This window comes from Myotis brandtii, unplaced genomic scaffold (assembly GCF_000412655.1).
Source record: "Myotis brandtii unplaced genomic scaffold, ASM41265v1 scaffold744, whole genome shotgun sequence".
Taxonomy (NCBI): Eukaryota; Metazoa; Chordata; class Mammalia; order Chiroptera; family Vespertilionidae; genus Myotis; species Myotis brandtii.
The window spans coordinates 619768-640153 of NW_005370965.1; the positions used below are offsets into that span (position 1 = coordinate 619768).

A 20386-nucleotide genomic window follows, 5' to 3' on the forward strand; every position below is an offset into this window, starting at 1 on the left:
TCTGTGGTTATCTCCTAAAATCAGTGTATCTCAACATGACAGATACTTATACAGAAATGTTGGTGAATTTATAAAGATGTGGTATAATAGCAATGGTGAAGGTAAAATAGACAGTGAAGTTTAACACATCTAAACTCTAAGAAAATCAACCATAAATCTCTCATTTTCATCTGCAAGTTGAAGCAACAGTCTAGTTTCAAATCTAGCTTCCTAGGTAGATAGATGATTTCACAGTATTTAGTGAACATCCTTTTAAAACTTATTTTTTCAAGACAACAAAGATCATTCCTTTGGTTCTTTATACTACAAAACTGGGTAAGTAATACCCCCTTAGGTTTTAACAGCTAACAACAAAACTCCACAAGAAAAACAGCAAAATATAGATTTATGCATAACTCCATAGACCAGTGATGGCGAACCTATGACACGCGTGTCAGAGGTAACATGCGAACTCATTTTTTTGGTTGATTTTTCTTTGTTAAATGGCATTTAAATATATAAAATAAATATCAAAAATATAAGTCTTTGTTTTACTATGGTTGCAAATATCAAAAAATTTCTATATGTGACACGGCACCAGAGTTAAGTTAGGGTTATTCAAAATGCTGACACACCGAGCTCAAAAGGTTCGCCATCACTGCCATAGACATTTGAGCATGACACCCAATCACATGTTCATACATTTGCGGCAGAATGTGATTAGAGAAAATAAGATCAGCTCTAGCCCAAATGGAACCTGTGGGGGTATTTTTGATAAGGATATTCAAAATTGTATCTACATTAAAGCTACCTGCATAACAATCAACTAGTAATTATAATAAACTGCTCATTAAGTGGCTTGCAACCTAAGTAAAAATATTCCCTTCCTACCTATGATCCATTCAATTGTATAAAAAAATGACAGCTCTAAGTAACTCATAAATGTACTCATAAGTACTCATAAATGTACATATATATTTTGTTTTTATAGACATAAAGGTTTAGTTAGATGTAATTCAACTAGGAAAAAGTCTCCAATAGATAAAGCAAAAAATAATTAGGCAATGAAGTATTTTCAACCCCAAATTCCTGTTTCCAACTTGAAATAGTTTTTTCTATAAACAAAAAATGAGTGTTTATTCACCAGTAGGAGGTTGGACTAGATAAATCTATTATTTATTTCCAAATCTAATACCCCCTGAAAATTATGCTTTTTCTGCTTCAATTTTTACTTTATATATACTAAGATGATCCCTTTCCCTTACACATCCAGTTTAAGACTATCCTTTGTATACTTTTCATTTCAATAAAAAAATCAAACTGTCCTCAAACAAAATAAGAACCAAATAAGTCACCCTATCAAATTTCAAATAGATTTGTGGTTGCTCTTCTTTTCTGAAATTTCCCTTATTCAGGTTTATGTGGGAAAAGTGAAAGATTAACCCTCCCTCCTGGTGATGACCCACGCAGGAATAATCTCTTGAAATAAATACTAGCTGAGTAAAAGCAAGCAGTTGTGAAGAGCAGGGCACAGCAACAAGTCACATTTTTCCCTTTGACTAAAAGGAAAAGAAATTAAGAAGAATTTTGGAGTATCTAAGACTGGTAATAGCAGAAGAATATCAAGGACACAGAAACTTAATTATTGTGAACTTCGGCTGTTTGAAAATCTTGGGCATTCTTAATTTAAGTACTAGCCAGACCAACAGATTTTTTTCGACCCAAAATTATTGTAACAATTAGCAGTAATTCCTCTTTCTATAATAAAGTAATAAGATTCACCTAACCTGTGAAAATAAAAGTTATATCAAGATTTACATGGTATGTTTTTTCCTAAGAGCTCTATGTCACTTTCATAGATCACAATTCCAACAGTTAAGCAAAACTTCCCAAAATGACAAAACAAAGGGAATGAGAAAGATCTGGGATCTAAGCCTCCCTTATAGATGCAGTAAATTCTCCATTTAAGTACACTATTTACACATTAACTTTGTATCTGAAAGCTAGAATGACTTGCCCCTAAACCCACCCCGACCAAAAAAAAAACCCCCTCTAGTTGGTATACTAACGCTATTTTTTAAATGTTTAAAAAATAGACAACTAAGAAATGCAATTAAAAACTTTTATCTAGGGCAGCGATTTTCAACCTTTTTAATTTTCATGGCATACATAAACTAATTACTAAAATTCTACGGCACACCAGAAGAAGTATATTTTTTGCCAATCTGATAAAAGAAAAAGGTGTAATTTTGATTCATTCACACTGGTGGCTATTGTTGTGTTGGCTGTTTTCATTTCTGTATGTCTTGTTGTGTCTCTTCTTTTTGCTTTTTTTAAAAAATCTTCACCTAAGGATGTTTATACTGATTTTTTTTTGAGAGAGAGAGAGAGAAACATTGATGTGGGAGAGAAACATCAAGCAGTTGTCTCGCATTCGAACCCCAAATGGGGATCAAATCTGCAACCTAGGTATGTGCCCTGACTGGGAATCGAACCCACAACCTTTTGGTGTACAGGATAATGATCCAACTAGCCAAGCCACCTGGCTAGGGAAGTTGTCTCTTTTATTTTTTACAATCTAAGTAAGCAAAAAGAGGTCACTACCCCTGACTAAAGTAGTCAGGTATTGCATGTTTCAAAAATTCTTGCAGCACACCAGTATGGCATAGCACACCAGTTGAAAATCACTGGTCTAGTGGGTTGAAAGCTTCCAAAAACACTGTTCATAATTCTTTCACTTCAAAGAATCACAGTCTTTACATTAAGGATTAAGTTTTCTGAGAGCACTGGCCTGGGGACCAAAGGGTCCTGGGTTCAATTCCGGTCAAGGGCACGTACCTCGATTGCAGGCTTCTCCCTGGCCCGGGCCCTGGTCAGGGCTCATGCAGGAGGCAACCAATCAATCTGTTTCTCTCACATCGATATTTCTCTCTGTCTTTCCCTCTCTCTTCCACTCTCCCTAAAAATCAATGGAAAAATATCCTTGGGTGAGGATTAACCAAAAAACAACAACAACAAAAAGAATTAAAAGTTTTCTGCAAAGATGCCGTTATCATTTCAGGAGAATGGAGTGCAAATAGAAAGAGGGAGAAATTACTGGGAGGTGGAAATAGCAGCTCTTACTTCCTGGCTGCACAGCTCACTAATCTGGACCACCTGGGAGCTCAGTGATGTATCTCGGATACATTATCAGGAAGACCACGTTAGATCAACTTAAATAGTGCTTCTGGAAACCAATGCAGATACCATGATAGTGCCAACAAACTGAAGACAAGAAGATACTAAAAATCATAAGGCCTAGTTTTATTTATATACAAGCCCACATTACTAACTGCCAGCAGAGACCTAATAACCAAAAACTGCTTTTGGTCTACTTCAATGTATTTCACACCAAATGCACTAATGGTGTCACACTGGGCTATGAACCTATTGGTATCATTTGGACCATTTCTTATTTTTTAATCATCTTTTCATTTCATCCTCACAGAATCATACAAGATGATCGCTGGAACTGATCTCCCCCTATGGAGCAATCAATTCCCACTAAATAGGAATCCATTATCATAGGCCTCTTTCTACATTCTCCCATGGGTGTTCATAAGGGTTATGATTGATTCTTACCCAGATATCTCTAATTACACCCATTTCTCTCCACATAAGAAGCAAATACATAAGGACCAACTCCAATTTAAAAAAAAAATCATTCTGGAATCTTCAGTACTCAAATTATCTTAATTTAATGTCATAGGACACCTCACAATTGATCAATAGTATATCAGTGTCCCAACAAACTAGTTTAGTACTGTTGTTCCTGAACAGTATAAGATACAATTATGAGCAAATATTTTCAACAAAAGTGGATTACTTACAAAAAGAGCTCAGAATAATTAACACAGTTAATATCTTGAAAGTGAGCATCTTATCAAAAAGCCACTATTATATATTTGAATATGTATTTGCAGAAGATGCCCTGATATTTTAGTAAGAAACACTTTCTTAATATTCTTAACCACTTCACATCAATTTAGTTTTATGGAACCTGCCTTTTAAAAAAATATACATTTTCTTTGCATTTGCAAAGAAAAGAGGCTATATTCTTAACAGTGGATGATTGGGAAAATTACCCTATTGAATTAAAGAGTTAAAATGTGAGAAAGGCAAATAATGATAAAAGGATCTTTATACTCATCTAGTCCAAATCATCAAAGTGTGACTCTCACTCAAGCAGTTAAAATCAAGCTATTCCCATGACAGGGAACTCACTACTAGGCAATCCAATTCATTTTCAGACAACTCTATTAGATCTTTTTAAGACTGTCAAATATCTGCCTCCTTAAATCTGCCTGTTAGACTCATACAAAGCAAGTCAAATTCCCCTCTTACACAAATATTTGCAGACAGTGATCCTATAAACTCTCCTCTGTCCTGTCCACAATCTTGCCTCACATGTAAACAGACCCATTTCCTTCATGCATTCCCCAACACGGGACTTCAAATGTCCAATCATCCTATTCCAATCTATGGATCCTTTTCAAGGTGTGGCTCCAGTACTGAACACAATACTTAAGTTCTCCTGTGACAACATAAAATACAGTGGGTCTCTCTATCACCTGATTCATTGAGGACACTTTAGTTCTAGTAAATGCTGTACTTGGACACACTGGCACTACTGATTAACATTAAGCAGTTAGATAAAAGGGCTGTGCCTTTCCCCAGAAGGCTGCTGTTACACAACTGCTCCCTATATTAAGTTGTGGAATTTATTTATGCAAAACTGCATTTTCTGCTGTTAAACTTCCATCTGGTCTTTTGTTCCACCTTAATTCTGACCCTAAGTTCCAACTATTCCTCTCTATAGCTATCCCTCTTCTAGACATAAATGACTTGAAAATCTGATCCCACACCAACACTGTCATCCAGTGAAAAGAAATAATTATTTATCACCTAGCACAAGGACTATATGAGTAGGAACTCAATAATCATTAAATGAATAAATTAGTTCACACACTCTTATTTAATCCCAATAATTATGTAAAACATTACCAGCTCCATTTATTATGATACTACTGAATATCTGTGAGCTTAGATTACTCGTGGTCTTCTGACTCCAAAGCCCTGTATTCTTTAAACTGTTCTTCATTACCTCTCTGCATTCACTAGGAAAAGTACTGAATCGAACAAGGATGGGAGCAGAGGTCCTGACAAATCCCCCAAAGATAGTACCTATCCAATAGTCTACAACAGAGTGGGGAGCCTTTTTTCTGTAAAGGGCCATTTGGATATTTATAACATCATTCGCGGGCCATACAAAATTATCAACTTAAAAACTAGCCTGCTATATTTGGTCAAACATTTAATTAACTCACCCCTAATGCCTTGGCAGGGCCAGACCAAATGATTTCATGGGCACTGGACGTTGCCCACCCCTGGTCTACAATATGAGTAAAGCCATTCCGCTAGCAATAAGTTATCTACCCAGTCTGTTCCAAATTTCTTCATGCTACACTCATTTAATGGCTTCTTATTTATATTCCTAATGCCATGATAATAAATGAGAAACTTAAATAACTGATGTTAAAATGAGTTTTGATATGGAAACAGTGATGCAAAAATGGTATTGTAACTACTTTGTTTTAAAAAAACAATCTGTAAATCAGTCTGTGAATGATATTTGCCTATCTACCATATATTTTTGAGAAATGTTTACTACTGTCAGAATCATGCCCTGCAGAACTTGCCTGGTACTTCTAGGAATTTGGAATTTGGATAGTAATTTTCATAACTGTAATGTTACTATGAATTGGAACTTTTCTCTGATATTAATAATACCTACTGGTAGTTTTTAAGGCAGTACCTTTAATCAGTCAGAAAGCCCATCTTAACATTATAGAGCTTTAATATAAACTGATTCATTCACCATAAACAATGAAATTCTGTTCTCTTACTATGTTTGTCTTAATTCAGTGGATACCTTAAATATACAATTTATTTTGACTGCTCTCATTTCAAAACAAGAAAAAAAGATTACACATCAAAAAGACCAAATAAGTGACTAAAGAACATTCATAATGTTAGCCTTTGCTCTCTTATACAAAAGCCAACATTCTAGCATTTTCTCTTTGGGTGCACCTTTGAGATGCTAGAAGTTAATAGACTGATTCCTAACTTGAAATTTCAGTTCACAACATACCCTTAATAAAAAATATATGCCTTGCAGAGAACACACAGACCTAAAAAGTAAAATCAAGTAAACCCTAATGATTGTATGCCACAGCATGGTTCCATACAATAGAGCTCTTAAGTGACCATGAAATTCCAATGCAACAATGCTACAACCCCATCTACTGGAGAGGTGCAGGTAACTGAGTCAATTTTTAATAAATGTATCCTATGTGGGAGCCTTGTTAAAAACCCGTATCATGGCCCAGCCAGTGTAGCTCAGTGGTTGAGCATCAACCTATGAACCAGTAGGTCACAGTTTGATTCCCAGTCAAGGCACATGCCCGGGTTGTAGGCTTGATCCCCAGTGGGGGTCGTGCAGGAGGCAGCCGATCAATGATTCTCTCTTATCATCATCTTATGATGTTTCTATCTCTCTCTCCCTCCCTGTCCCCTCCTCTCTGAAATCAATCAATAAAAATAATAATAATAAAATAAAATAATAAATAAAAACTAGTATCATGGAAATCCAGATAAAAATACTTCAAAACAGTAAGAAAGCCTTACCTACATCTTTTCGTCCTGGTTTTTCAAAACGCCTGTCACCCCTAGAAAAGATAAGTTTCAAACAAGATTTGAGAATAATATACAGATTTTCCATCCACAACACACACTTTCCTATGTTTCTTTAATAGCATTTTTTTCTCTTTCAAATTATAAAACAAATAAATGGCTATTGCCTAACATTTGGAAACTACAGAAAAGCAAGTATGAAAATAAAAATATCCATCATCTCACATATAATAGTTAGCTTCTGACACAGAAATGTTATTTTTTAATTAGACATTTTTAAATTAGATATATGCTTAAATACATGCTGCACAGTTTTTAGATATGTTTAACAATGTGTTTTCCCACATCATGAAATATTTTCAAAATCAACCTAACTTTAATGGTTATAAAGAATTAATTGTGTGGATACACCATTATATTAGAAACCATGCTGGTATTGCTGTTTGACTTGTTTCCAGTTATTTCATATTATAAATATCATCACAGTGGACATCTACACACATACATCTTTCTCACAAACAATATAGAGAAGATGCTTTGATTAACTGCAACAAACGAGAAAATGTCAATGCTTCCCACTGAATGCTCATCAAACAGCAAATCTAACTATTAAATATCTAAGCAGATAAATAACCTATTTATCTAAAATGCTCCTTTTAAATAAAGATCATTTAAAATTTTTTTACATATAGCTTGACATTTAATAATTAACAGCACTTTTAAAAAATGAAAACTTATGCCCTGGCAGGTGGCTCGGTTGGAGCACTGTCCCATACACTAAAAGGTTTCAGGTTCAATACCGAGTCAGGGCACATACCTAGGCTGTGTTTACAGGAGGCAACAGATCAATGTTTCTCTCTCTCTCTCTCTCTCTCTCTCTCTCTCTCTCTCTCTCTCAAATCAATGGACATATCCTCAGTTGAGAATTTAAAAAAAAAGAAGAAAACCTGTAACTGTATAAAGTGGCTTCTCCTCTACAAAAAGCAGAACATACGTTTTTTACACCAAGTAACCTTTATACCAAGATGTGGAACCTTTAGTTACCTTTCCTCCCAGCTCTGCGACCTATGCATTTCCCTGCTACCTCCTCGACCAAACACACCCTCTACTTCATCAAAGCTTCTTTGGTAAAAACCACATTCACCTCTGCCTCTGCCTGAAAAGAAAATAGAAAAAATGATAATCAAATGTCAACATTTGGCACATGTTTAACACCAAAGATTAATCTTTGAAGTTCTGTCTCTATACAAAGCAGAATGTCTACATTTAAATATTTAGCGAGGCCCAATGGATCTTTACCTGTGAGACCAACGATGGCACTGAAGTAGCTAGACCACAGGAGGTTGAAAGAAACAAGTTAGTAAACTGGTGTAAGAGTCCCAGTCCCAGTCCTGAACAAGAAACAGTGTCAATATTAAGCTCTTTAATAAAAAGTCCAATAGTGAAATTCTAAGGTGATTACTAAACAATTACTACAAGTTAAAACTTTTATTATTTTCAACAAAAATGGAAGATTTAGAGAGTTTACAAAGAGAGCAGATAAAGTACAAAAGCCAAGTACAAATATAAAAATAATTTATCTAACTCCAGAGGAAGAATAATTTAATAGGGTCAACTTTAGACCATCAATTTTATGAACTAACTCCTTAAAGGATATTCCACAGAAACCAAAGGCACTTTCCTCTTTGCTCAAACCTTGAAGAAAAGTATCACAAAGAATTTCAAAGCACAGAGCTAATAAGAATGTGTGGATGTAGGGATTTAGGAGCTCTAGTGGTTTAAGTGTAAAATGGCCTTTACTAAAGGCAATTGGTTAGATCTATAAAAATTTGACTCAACAAATCTAACTTAGAATTTATCCTAATAGAAATAATCTCACAAATATGCAAATGCATACATATAAAAAATGTTCACTGTAATTAAAAAACACAATATATAATCAATAAGGACTGGCTAAATAAATTTTGACAAAATGCAGGAGAACACTATGAAGCCACAAAAGATAAAGTACTACCACTTAAAAAAAATCTACATTATTGCCCTAGCCCAGTGGTCGGCAAACTCATTAGTCAACAGAACCAAATATCAACAGTACAACGATTGAAATTTGTTTGAGAGCCAAATTTTTTAAACTTAAAACTATATAGGTAGGTACATTGTTATTAACTTAATTAGGGTACTCCTAAGGCTTAGGAAGAACCATACTTAAGGGGCCAAAGAGCCGCATGTGGCTCATGAGCCGCAGCTTGCTGACCACGGTACCTAGCCGGTTTGGCTCAGTGGATAGAGTGCTGGCCTGTGGACTGAAGGATCCCAGGTTCGATTCCGGTCAAGGGCACATGCCTGGGTTGTGGGCTCGATCCCCAGCAGGGGTGTGCAGGAGGCAGCTGATCAATGATTCTATCTCATCATTGATGTTTCTCTCTCTCTCCCCCTTTCTCTCTGAAATCAATAAAAATATATATGTATATTTTTATTAAACTACATTATTCTGTTGAAAGACAAAAGCATGCCAAAGAACAATGCACATAAAAGTAATTCCAGCCCTAGCCGGTTTGGCTCAGTGGATATAGGGTTGGCCTGCGGACTGAGGGGTCCTGGGTTCGATTCTGGTCAAGGGCATGTACCTTGGTTATGGGCACATCCCCAGTCAGGGGGTGTGTAGGAGGCAGCTGATGGATGTTTCTCTCTCATCGATGTTTCTAACTTTCAGCCCTAGCTGGTAAAAAAAAAAAAAAAAAAAGTGATTCCACTTATATAAATGATATAGCTGCATAGTTTGGGTCAGGAAGGTTATATACACAATTGCTGGGTTTAGAGGCAAAAGACAGTATGAATTGTGAGCTTTATACTTTCTATACAGCGTGAGGATTCCCCAACTAATATGCACCATTCGTTTCCAACACACAGGCTTGAAAATTGAAGGAGGGTGGGGGGTCTAGGGATGTATTTATACCTAGACAAAATCTAAGCCATCATCCCTAGCTCAACTTCTCCAACAGGGTAAAACCACCCAAAGAAAAGTGATGTTGAATCTTGAATAAAAGCATGGATGCATTCCAGAGCTAAATACAATTGAGTTAAATAATTATTTTAAATATCCATGCAGTATTTCTACATCTTGGTTATAATTTCTCAAGAATTGATTCAGAATACAGTTGTACTTTAACATCTTACTAGGAAATACAAAAATAATGGACAGGATTGTATGTGGGTAATCTTAGGAACAATGTGTACCTTCTTAAGAGTCCAAGTATCCATGTCTTCATTTGTAAAACATAGGTGAGGACTAGGGCTGAACTGTAATTATCTTAAACTTACCTTCTAGTTGTGTCAACTTTAAGTCAACTGAAAGTCAACTCCCAATTTCAGTAACTCTCTCCTTAGGAAATGTATACATTTTATTTAAGGTCATCCTAAAACAGTCTAATACAAACTGTTATGCAATACTGGGATGATCCCTACAATAATGTTGAGGGTGAAAGAAAAACAGTATCCTGTCCTTTTAGAGAACGATTTTCTCTGGAAAGCCATTAAATATGTATCACCTTGAAAAAGTGTTTTATAAACATACCAGTACGAATAGGAAAAATAGCCTCCAGGTTGCCCAAAAATCAACCAAACCACAGATAAAAGATTTTCTGCCAGTTATGATTAGGGTGAGCACTAGACCTCCTTATGAGACTAAAGCTTTATAAGTGGGCACATAAAAACAATCGGTTCTAGAGCTTCCCAGCTTGTAGAATGTAGAAATAACCTTCAAAGTGCACAAAGTCCATAATCATTTATAAGTGTACTTCCCAGATAAGAAGGAGCAAGTAAATATAACATGAATCTTTCATAAAGCTCAATTTAAAGGACTGACCTATTACCTGAGATTTCACACTATTCTTTTGGGGGATTAAAATATATTTCCTTTTAATGAAGACGGTGGCTGACAGTTGTATGAATCTGCTTTTTTATTAAACATCTTAACCAGATAAAATAGAAAGATGACAACTATGTTGTTTTCCCCTCCATTTATTTGTGTAAATTTTACTAGTTTGTGATCTTTAGAAGTTGGGGAATCAGTCAATTTTCAAATCAACATTCCCTCAAGTTGGAAAGAGGCAGGATTATCATCTAATATTAGCTCTGCCCATGCAAAAAATGATAAAAATTAAAAAAGGAAGAAAGCCAAAATAATCATTATTTAACCAACAAGTTAAAATTAAGTAATGAGTGAAGATGATAAAACCATATCCATTAAAAAGAATCACAACTGGGACAATGGTGTTAGAAGTATTTTTCACAAAGTCAGTTCATTCATTTGACTAAGTTTCAAGCCATTCTTTCACACTGATGTTAAGTCACAGCTTTCATCACAGTATCTATCTTTTGTGCATGCCCTGTTTAAATTGTGAATGTAAGACTTCTATTCTGTGTGATAACCCTACACTTCAAAGAAACCAGAAAGCAGGGAGAAATTTATCAATCCCTCATTTGTTCCTCGATATGGAATTTTGTTTAAGCCTGTTTAGAGAGACTGGCTGGTATTTGCAGCACACACAGTTGATAGTCACTTGAGGCACATAAAACAGCTGGCTTGTGGGCCACACTTTTTGATTAATAAGATCTCTCTATGTCTTGCCCTGAAAAGCACTGGAGACAAAGCTGAGAACATGCAACCTCTCCTTGCTGCCAGCCCACTGCAGAGAAATACAGGAAACACCCAATAGCAGATTGGGGCTGTCTCCAAAACACTATTGCACCACCAAGATAGATGCACACATCTCAAGTCGAATTCGAGATCAATGGAATCTAAATGCACTTGGAAATCTCGATGGTGTGTGGAGCTTTTGAAGCACACACATACCTTAATCTCATCATCCAAGTAGTCTCTCACAGAGGTATTTCTTGTAAGTTTTACAGATGATTCTAACAACTCCCCAGGTTAAAAACCACCATTCTAGACATTGACAAATAATTCAGAAGAAAAAAACATGTACAACAAATATAACTCAGTAATAGTAACAAGCCTACAAGTTGAGTTTTCATTAACCTTTACATTATTCGTAAAGGTTACGAATTCGTAAAGGTTACCTGCATTCCATATTTTGAATGGACTACTAAAAGAAACCTCTTCACAGGAATGCACAATTAAATATGGTCTCTATAAAGACTGCGTATAAATTACTCTATTCATAAGACACAACTTTAAGAAAAAAGAATTTAGCCCTAGCTGGTTTGGTTCAGTGGATAGAGCATCAGCCTTCGGACTGAAGGTTCCCAGGCTCGATTCCAGTCAAGGGCACATGCCTGGGTTGCGGGCTCGATCCCCATTAGGGGGCATGCATGAGGCAGCTGATCAATGACTCTCTCTCATGATTGATGTTTCTCTCTCTCCCTCTCTGAAATCAATAAAAATATATTTTTAAAAAGAAAGAAAAAATAATGTAGATGCTCCACACTCATAATCATGACAATCTGGGTGGTGCGATATGCAGACACAATGGCCTCTGCCGTAGCAGATACCCAATTCTTGCATTTCTAAAGCACCTCTTAAATAAAATGACAAGGGATATTTAGACTACTACTATGATTTAGCCATAAGTGCTCAAGTAAATATTTATATTATAAACATCAAGAATGCCCTTAAGTAGCAGAAAATCAACAAACCCAAAATAGAGAGCAGATATCAAAAAAACAAGTAATATTGAAATAGGAATTGTTCTAAGATAAGACACAAATCTGTAAAATGTAGGTTAAATGACTGCTACATAACTATTTTTTATTCTACCCCCTAAAACAGCCCTAATTTTGATGAGACAACTTTTACTAAAGTCTCTCTGGGGCTGGGACACCCTTGACACGTGGCCTTATATAGAAACCCTGCGTCACAGAAGCCTGCAGGGACTTTGGTGCTGCTCCAGCAGCCAAGGCACTTCATGGAACTCTGGTTCTCCAAGTGCAAAACTCCCTGGGGACAAAGATTTGCAAAAGTTAACTAGGACCATCTAGAATGCTTCACACTCAAATATCTAAGCTAGAATTAACCTCGTCTGTTCCACATCAGGGATTGTGAAGCAGATACATCAAGAAATGTCTCAGGCCCGGCTGATGTGGCTCAGTGGTTGAGTGTCAACCTTTGAACCAGGAGGTCACGGTTCGATTCCCAATTGGGGCACATGCACAGATTGCGGGTTCAATCCTCAGTAGGGAGTGTATAGGAGGCAGCCGATCAATGATTCTCTCTCATTATTGATGTTTCTATCTCTCTCACCCTCTCCCTCCCTCTCTGAAATCAATAAAAAATACATTTTAAAAAATGGTTCAGAAAGCAAATGTTCAGGACATTTAGTATGCAGTTAATGTCAAAGAGCAGTTTTTTAAAAAATCAAGTATTAAAATATTTTTAAAGTGATTTCCTATCCTCCACCTCCTCCTCCATTATTACTTTTTCAGATAAAAGCTCACCTCGCCCTCTTGAAGAACTTCGACCTCTAGGAGCCCCCACCACTGTTCCTCCTCCTCGTCCTGTCAATCGCAGGACAGCGGCACTATTTACAGACATGGAAAAGTTTCTCTGCCAAAAAAAAAAATTAAAAAGAAAGAAAAAAATGGATAAAACAGATAAAACTACATGGTGCTTCTCCCCGTCTCCCGTTGCATCTATAAAATGCATATAATTACTAATAACAATGGGAAACCCTAACTACACAACATACTAAGATGATCCAAATCCTGATTTTAGCTAAAAATTTCAAATAAACATTTCAGATCAACAAACATTGACAACCAAAGCCTTACACTATGCTAGATTCTGTGAAGAAATATTAAACTCTAAATCTGTATACATCCAAAGCAGGCATGGTAAATATGCATCATTATAGAGAAAACTTGGTAAGAGATCTGATTTGAAAGGGTCCTTCAATTAGTGAAAAGTAGAAATGAGAGGGAGTCACAAAAAAGGTCTGAATCAAGAGTAGTGTGATAAAGAGCAAAATGAATGATAATTTTTGCCTCATTCTGCTCACCAAAGTGAATCAGCAACTCCAAGTAGTAGTTAATAGAATGACATGAATCGGAAGTAGATGGGGAAGGGCCAAAAAATAATTTACTTAAGACCAACTACCTTAATGGAGAGAGGGAGGAAATGCTTGAAAAAATAAACAAAACCCCAATCAGTCTTCACCTACACTTGCACCCCACAGCCAATCTGGAATGGGGTCCAGTACATTAAGACAGTAATGGGTGGGCATCCTTCACAAATAAGAGAAAGACAGGAGGCCTGGGAATCAAAAATATGTTTATAGAACTGAGGAAAAGGTGAAGCAAGAGTATAAAAACTTTGAAAAATGGTCTATAAAATACAGCAGTTATAAGCAGATTTTCAAGTACATGGGAAGTCGGCACCCTTATCATCTACATTGTTCAAGAATCAACTTTAATTTAATTTGAAGGAGATTTCACAACAGTTTTAAGCACAGAAAATGCTGGAATATATCCCTACATGAATACTTCCTATATACTTAGAACCTAACAGACATTTGTGCACAAGTACAGACGTGCGGTGCACTGAGGAAAATACAACTTGGGCATGGCTATTGCCAAGGACACTCCTGGAGAAGGGCAAGAAGTGAGACTTAAGAAAAGGGTTGAAATGTGGGGTGTTTTTTTCCCCCAACTAATATTTTTCACCCAAATTGTTTTCCACTGTGAAGTTCTAATTTGTTATTTTGATTCAAACTCAACTATGTGATAGCTATGCCTCTTTTAAAGAAACTGACATGTAGTTGGTGGAAAACTTCTACTTTCATTATTGAATTTCTTATTTTAATATATGGGTCACTTTCTCACTACCTGTCTTTCATTATTGAATTTCTTATTTTAATATATGGGTCACTTTCTCATTACTTGTCTCTTTCAGGTAAATTTTATAACCTTATTAATGTAATTAAGTTTTTTCTTTTCATTTGAGGGATATATAATCTATAATCATGTAATTTCAAAACTGAAGATTTAAGATGTAACCAATAAATAAAAATTACAGTAAGACACCCAACCCAACTGTACTTTTTAAAAAAGCTGGTTGAAACAATGCATTAACTTATCTTTCACCATAGAGTAACCAGTGAAATTATTGAATAATGCCTCTGAGATCACAATTAAGCTATACTATGAAGTCTCAAAATCTAAATTAATATATTCTAATACTGGAAAAACAGAAATCAGGGCTAACTGCTTTATGTATGCCAGGATTCCATGCAGCTGAATCCCTTACTACCACATGTATAAAACTCAAATGCACCCATCCATAGGATGTGGGGGAAACTCTCATATGCTTACACACATCCTCACACATTGCCCCCGAAAGTGCAAAATGGTATAATCTCTGCAAGGCAATTTCTCAAAGTATATTTAAATGTCCATAACCTTTGACACAATTGCTCTTTTTACATTTGTGAAAAATTATATAAGCAGAAAGATCTTTAACTGCAGCACTGTATTTTTGTAAAAGCAAAATATAGAAACCAGCTTAGTATCAACCAATAAAACTAAATGAAAAATCATGGTCATCTATATATGGAATTCTATGCAGTTGTTTTAAAAAATGAGGCAACTTTATTTATTAGGTTGGATCATATGAAATTGCTAAAATTCAGCCATTTCTGATCCATAAAACTGCAATTTCATATGGTCAACTTAGTTTATGAAGATATAAAGCACAGTTGTACTTGGGAGCATGGAGAGGCCAGATTGCCTGAAACTGAATTTTGATTCCTTTACTCAGCTTCTCTGTACCTCACTTTCCTCATCTATATAATGTGAATAGGAATGATATTTTTATCTACTTCCTGGGTTGTTGCAAACACTAACGCATTAAACTGCAAGTGCTTAGAACAGTATCTGACACTTACTAAATGCTAAATAAATATTTGCCATTATCTCCTAAAAAGACGCTTAGGTGAAATAGGTCAAGTGTAGAACTGTGTGAAGAACATGCTACCATTTATGTGTATGTGTGTTTAAAGGAATTGATATACAGCTGATCCTTTAACAACATGGTGTGAATTGCACAGGTTCATTTATAGGTGGATTATTTCCAATAAATGTAATAAATGTATTTTCTCTTTCTTGTGATTTAACATTTTTTCTCTAGCTCACTTTATTGTAAGATACACTATATAATACATATATATACAAAATATGTGTTGATCAGCTACTTATGTTATCGATAAGGATTCTATTCATAGTTAAGTTTTTGAAGAGTTAAAAGTTATATGTGGATTTCTGACTTGCAGAGGAGGTAAGTACTCCTAACTCCCACATTGTTCAAGGGTCAACTGTATGAACAGTTGCAGATGTAAGTGTTGTTCCTGGAAGGTAACAAGAAAATAGAAACAGTGGTTACGCCTGAGGAAGAATAATTGGCAGAGTTTGGGTGACTCACAGACTTGCTTTTCACTACACAAGCTTTTAAAAAAAATTTTATGTATGTATTATCTATTCAAAAACACATACATGAAATAATTAATTATTCAAAAACACATAAATAAGGCCCTGGCCTGGTACCTCAGTTGGTTAGAGCATCATCCCAATACATCAAGGTTGAGGGTTCAATCCTGGGTCAGGGCACATATAAGAATTAACCAAATGCATAAATAAGTGGAACAACAAATCAACCTCTCTTTCTCTCTCTCCCCGCCTTACTCCCTCTCTCTAAAATCACTAAATAAAAAATTTTAAACACACACACACACACACACACACACACACACGGCCCTAGCCAGTTTGGCTCAGTGGATAGAGCGTCGGCCTACAGACTGAAAGCTACTGGGCACATGCTGGTCAAGGGCACATGCCTGGGTTGCGGGCTCGATCCCCAGTAGGGAGCGTGCAGGAGGCAGCCAATCAATGATTCTCATCACTGATGTTTCTATCTCTCTCTCCCTCTCCCTTCCTCTCTGAAATCAATAAAAAACATATATATTTAAACACACACACACACACACACACACACACACACACACACACAGTAATTTTCTTTGATGGCAAATAAATAAAATACACCAATCTGGTAACGGGTACCTAAATTTTAGGTGTAAAGTGCAGAGTCATGCTTCTCAAACTGAAATATGTATTTAAGGACAATGCCCAAAAAACAACTAGAAGATCATCTTTGAGCATCAATTTTGTTCTTAAAAAAAGTTTTTCCCTAGTTATATTTTATAGGTACATGCATGCACACACACAGGGAGAGGGAGAGGGAGAGAAGGGAGGGAGGGAAGGAAGCAGAAAGGGAGGAAACAAAATTAACTTTCATTTTAAAGATAAAATACCTATTTCAGATAACTTCAGGAAACTTAAAGAGAGGCAGCATAGGGATAATGAGTAAAAAAGTATGCAAAACTCTAATCTGCAAAGATCTAAATAATTCCTGATCTGAAATCAATAAAAAAAATAAATAAAAATGAAGGCTTGCTCCTTTCGTCATTCTAGAACAAGTTTCGATGTGTAAGCATACTGCCTACCTTTGTTTTTCAAATTGTTAACCGTTCCTAATAGTATCTGTTAAATAATCTTTAATTTTGCAAATGATTTGTGTAGCCACTTACTAAATACTATTTTCTTACAAATGTTAGGGATGTTTCTAAATTACTCAATTACTCATTCTGTTGATTAATGTCCAGTTATTTACTCTACAGCAGCTCAACTTTTAGAACTGCCATAGAATTTGCTACAAATTTGTGTAGAATAATGCTAAATCTATGCTCAAGGTTGGCTTAATCAACGTCTTCCATGGTGGGCCCAGGAGGCACCACCACAGGGATGCCACCAGGCATTCCTCCTGCACGATGGTACAGCTTGCTAATGATGGGGTTGCAGTAGTTCGTTTTCCAGCTCTTTCTGTTGATGTTCACATACTTCCTTCTGTGCAGTCTGGTTATTGAGCCAATCAATTTCCTTATACTTGTGAAGAATCTTCTGTTTGTCCTCATCATTGATCTTGCCTTGAAGTTTTTCATCTTCAACGGTTGAAACACGTTGAAAGCGTAAGATTCAAGTGAATTCTTGGAAGACACTTAGTCCCGCTGCTTCTAATCTTCAGCTTTATCCTTCTCAGCTTCCTGGACCTGCACTCAATGTCTTCCTTGTTCAAATGACCCTTGTTGTTAGTGAAGGTAATCTTGTTCTCTTTTCCTGTATTCTAAGCCACATCAGAGACATTGTGGATGCCACTGGCATCAATATCAAAAGTAACTTCAATCTAAGAAACACCACGCGGTACAGGGGGTATTCCTGTGAGTTCAAACTTGCCAAGCACATTATCCTTGCTCATAGCACGTTCACTTTCCTAAACCTGAATGAGCACACCAGGCTGGTTGTCAGAGTAGATCATGAAGGTCTGTGTCTGTTTGGGAGAAATGGTAGTATTGTACTTGATGAGGACAGCTATGACTCCATCAGCCGTTTTAATGCCAAGGGAAAGAGAAATGACATCAATAACAGCAAATACTGAACATTTTTTAATGTCTCCAGATAGGACAGCTGCACCATAAGCAACAGCCTCATCAGGGATCAGTTCTTATTCAATTCTTTTCCATTGAAGACATCCAGTAGGAGTTTCTGAATCTTAGAGATGTGGTTAGAACCACCCATCAGGACCCCACCATGGATCTGGGACTTGTCAAGCTTGGCATCCCAAAGGGCTTTCCTCTACAGGGCCCAGGATATCACAAAAAAGGTCAGTATTCAATTCTTCAAATGGGGCACCAATGACACAAGTATAGAAGTCAATTCCTTCATTGAGCAAATCAATCAATCTCAATATTGGCCTAGGTGCTGGAAGAGTACACTAAGCATGTTTACAAGCAGTACGAAACCAACAAGATAGCCCTCTTCTTCTTACTGATGTCCTTCTTATGCTTGCTTGAACTCTGTAATAAAATGGTTGACCATCAGGTTGTCTTCTCCACCTCAGTAGGTGTCCCCGACTGCTGACTTGACCTTAAAAATTCCATCATGTATTGTAAGAAGTGACACATCAAAAGTGCCACCTCCCAAGTCAAATATTAGCCCATTTTTTCAGTTCTAGCCTTTTTGTCTAAGATGTAAGCAATAGCAGCAGCAGTTGGCTCATTGGTAACTCAAAAATACACTGAGACCAGCAACAGTTCCAGCATCCTTAGTAGCCTAACACTGAATCACTGAAGTAAGCAGGTACCATAACAATAACATTTTAAAAGCAGGCTTCCCAAGGTAGACAGGCTTCTGCCATTTCCTTCATTTTTGTCAAAACCATAGATGATGCCTCTTCTGGATAGAAACTTTTCATCTCTCCGTTGTATTCTACTTGGACGTTGGGCATTCACCGCCATGAAGGGCCAATCCTTCATATCAGATTAGATCAGTGGTTCTCAACCTTCCTAATGCCGTGACCCTTTAATACAGTTCCTCATATTGTGGTGAACCCCAACCATAAAATTATTTTCGTTGCTACTTCATAACTGTAATTTTGCTACTGTTATGAATCATAATGTAAATATCTGATATGCAGGATGTATTTTCATTGTTACAAATTGAACATAATTAAAGCATAGTGATTAATCACAAAAACAATATGTAATTATATATGTGTTTTCCAATGGTCTTAGGTGACCCCTGTGAAAGGGTCGTTCGACCCCCAAGGGGGTCGCGACCCACAGGTTGAGAACCGCTGGATTAGATAATAGCATCATGAAAACTATGTCCAATCAAGTGTTTGGAATCAAACCATGTTGGTAGAGTCACTGCAATTTGACTCTGCAGCAGCACCAATAAATCATTCAGTATCAATAAAGGCAACATAACTTGGTGTGGTTCCATTTCCCTGATCATTGCCAATTATTTTCACTTTTGTGCGCTTGAAGACACCCACATAAGAGTCGGGGGTACCAAGATCAATGCCAATTGCAGGTGCCTTAGACAATGTTGCTTGAGTATACGTATGGCTTGGGAAGACCAGGATCCAGAAAGCTGCCCACTTTCAATAAGCCTCCCTATTTACTAAAAGGTTTTCTGACCCATTTAGTCACCAAGAAATTTAGGAAATCATTCAAGGAAAAATACAAAGAAAGATTAAAACTGGACTGCACTATGTTAAAATTAGCTTCTGTATTTAAAAAAAGAATCATAAATGAAATTTAAAAACTTAGAAAACAGGTTAGGATTAGCTCATATAAATAGTATAAATCAACAAGAAAAAAACTAATATCCAAAAGAAAAATTGGCAAAGAACAAAAAACTAAGAAATATAAATACAAACATTTGAATAATTCTGCAATGGGGGGAAAAATATTAACTAAAGTAATAGAAGAACATTTTTCCCAAATATACAGAAAATTTTTGCAATAAAAATACTCAGAGTTGGTAATACAGAAAAATGCTTAGTGTACACCATCACTTGTACAAAAGGGGGAGGAGGGTATGCAATATTTACTTGGAAAAATACACAAGAAACTGCTAACACTGGCTGCCTTTGGGAAAGGGAAACTCATGACTGAGGAACAAAATGGGAGAGATTTTCCATTATTTACTACTAGAGGCCCGGTGCATGAAATTCGTGCATGGGGGGGGAGGGTGTCCCTCAGCCCAGCCTGCACCCTCTCCAATCCAGGACCCCTCAGGGGATGTCCGACTGCCTCTCGCAATC

The 20386-nt window shown here is 36.4% G+C and overlaps 1 protein-coding gene and 1 pseudogene across 8 annotated transcripts in view; both read right to left on the reverse strand.

Annotated features, from left to right (window-relative positions):
* The window catches only part of GIGYF2 (GRB10 interacting GYF protein 2), a 141443-nt gene that overhangs the window by 82283 nt on the left and 38774 nt on the right, over positions 1-20386 (reverse strand). For 7 of the 8 annotated variants that reach the window (XM_014530579.1, XM_014530578.1, XM_014530574.1 and 4 more), the window contains 3 exons: positions 13168-13276; positions 7756-7867; positions 6706-6746 (listed from right to left, as the gene is read on the reverse strand). In XM_014530579.1, coding sequence (XP_014386065.1) covers positions 6706-6746; positions 7756-7867; positions 13168-13276 — 262 coding nt within the window. The remainder of the gene's footprint in view (positions 1-6705; positions 6747-7755; positions 7868-13167; positions 13277-20386) is intronic. The other variant, XM_014530581.1, reaches the window with a different exon arrangement.
* Positions 16961-19105, reverse strand: LOC106724187 (annotated as a pseudogene).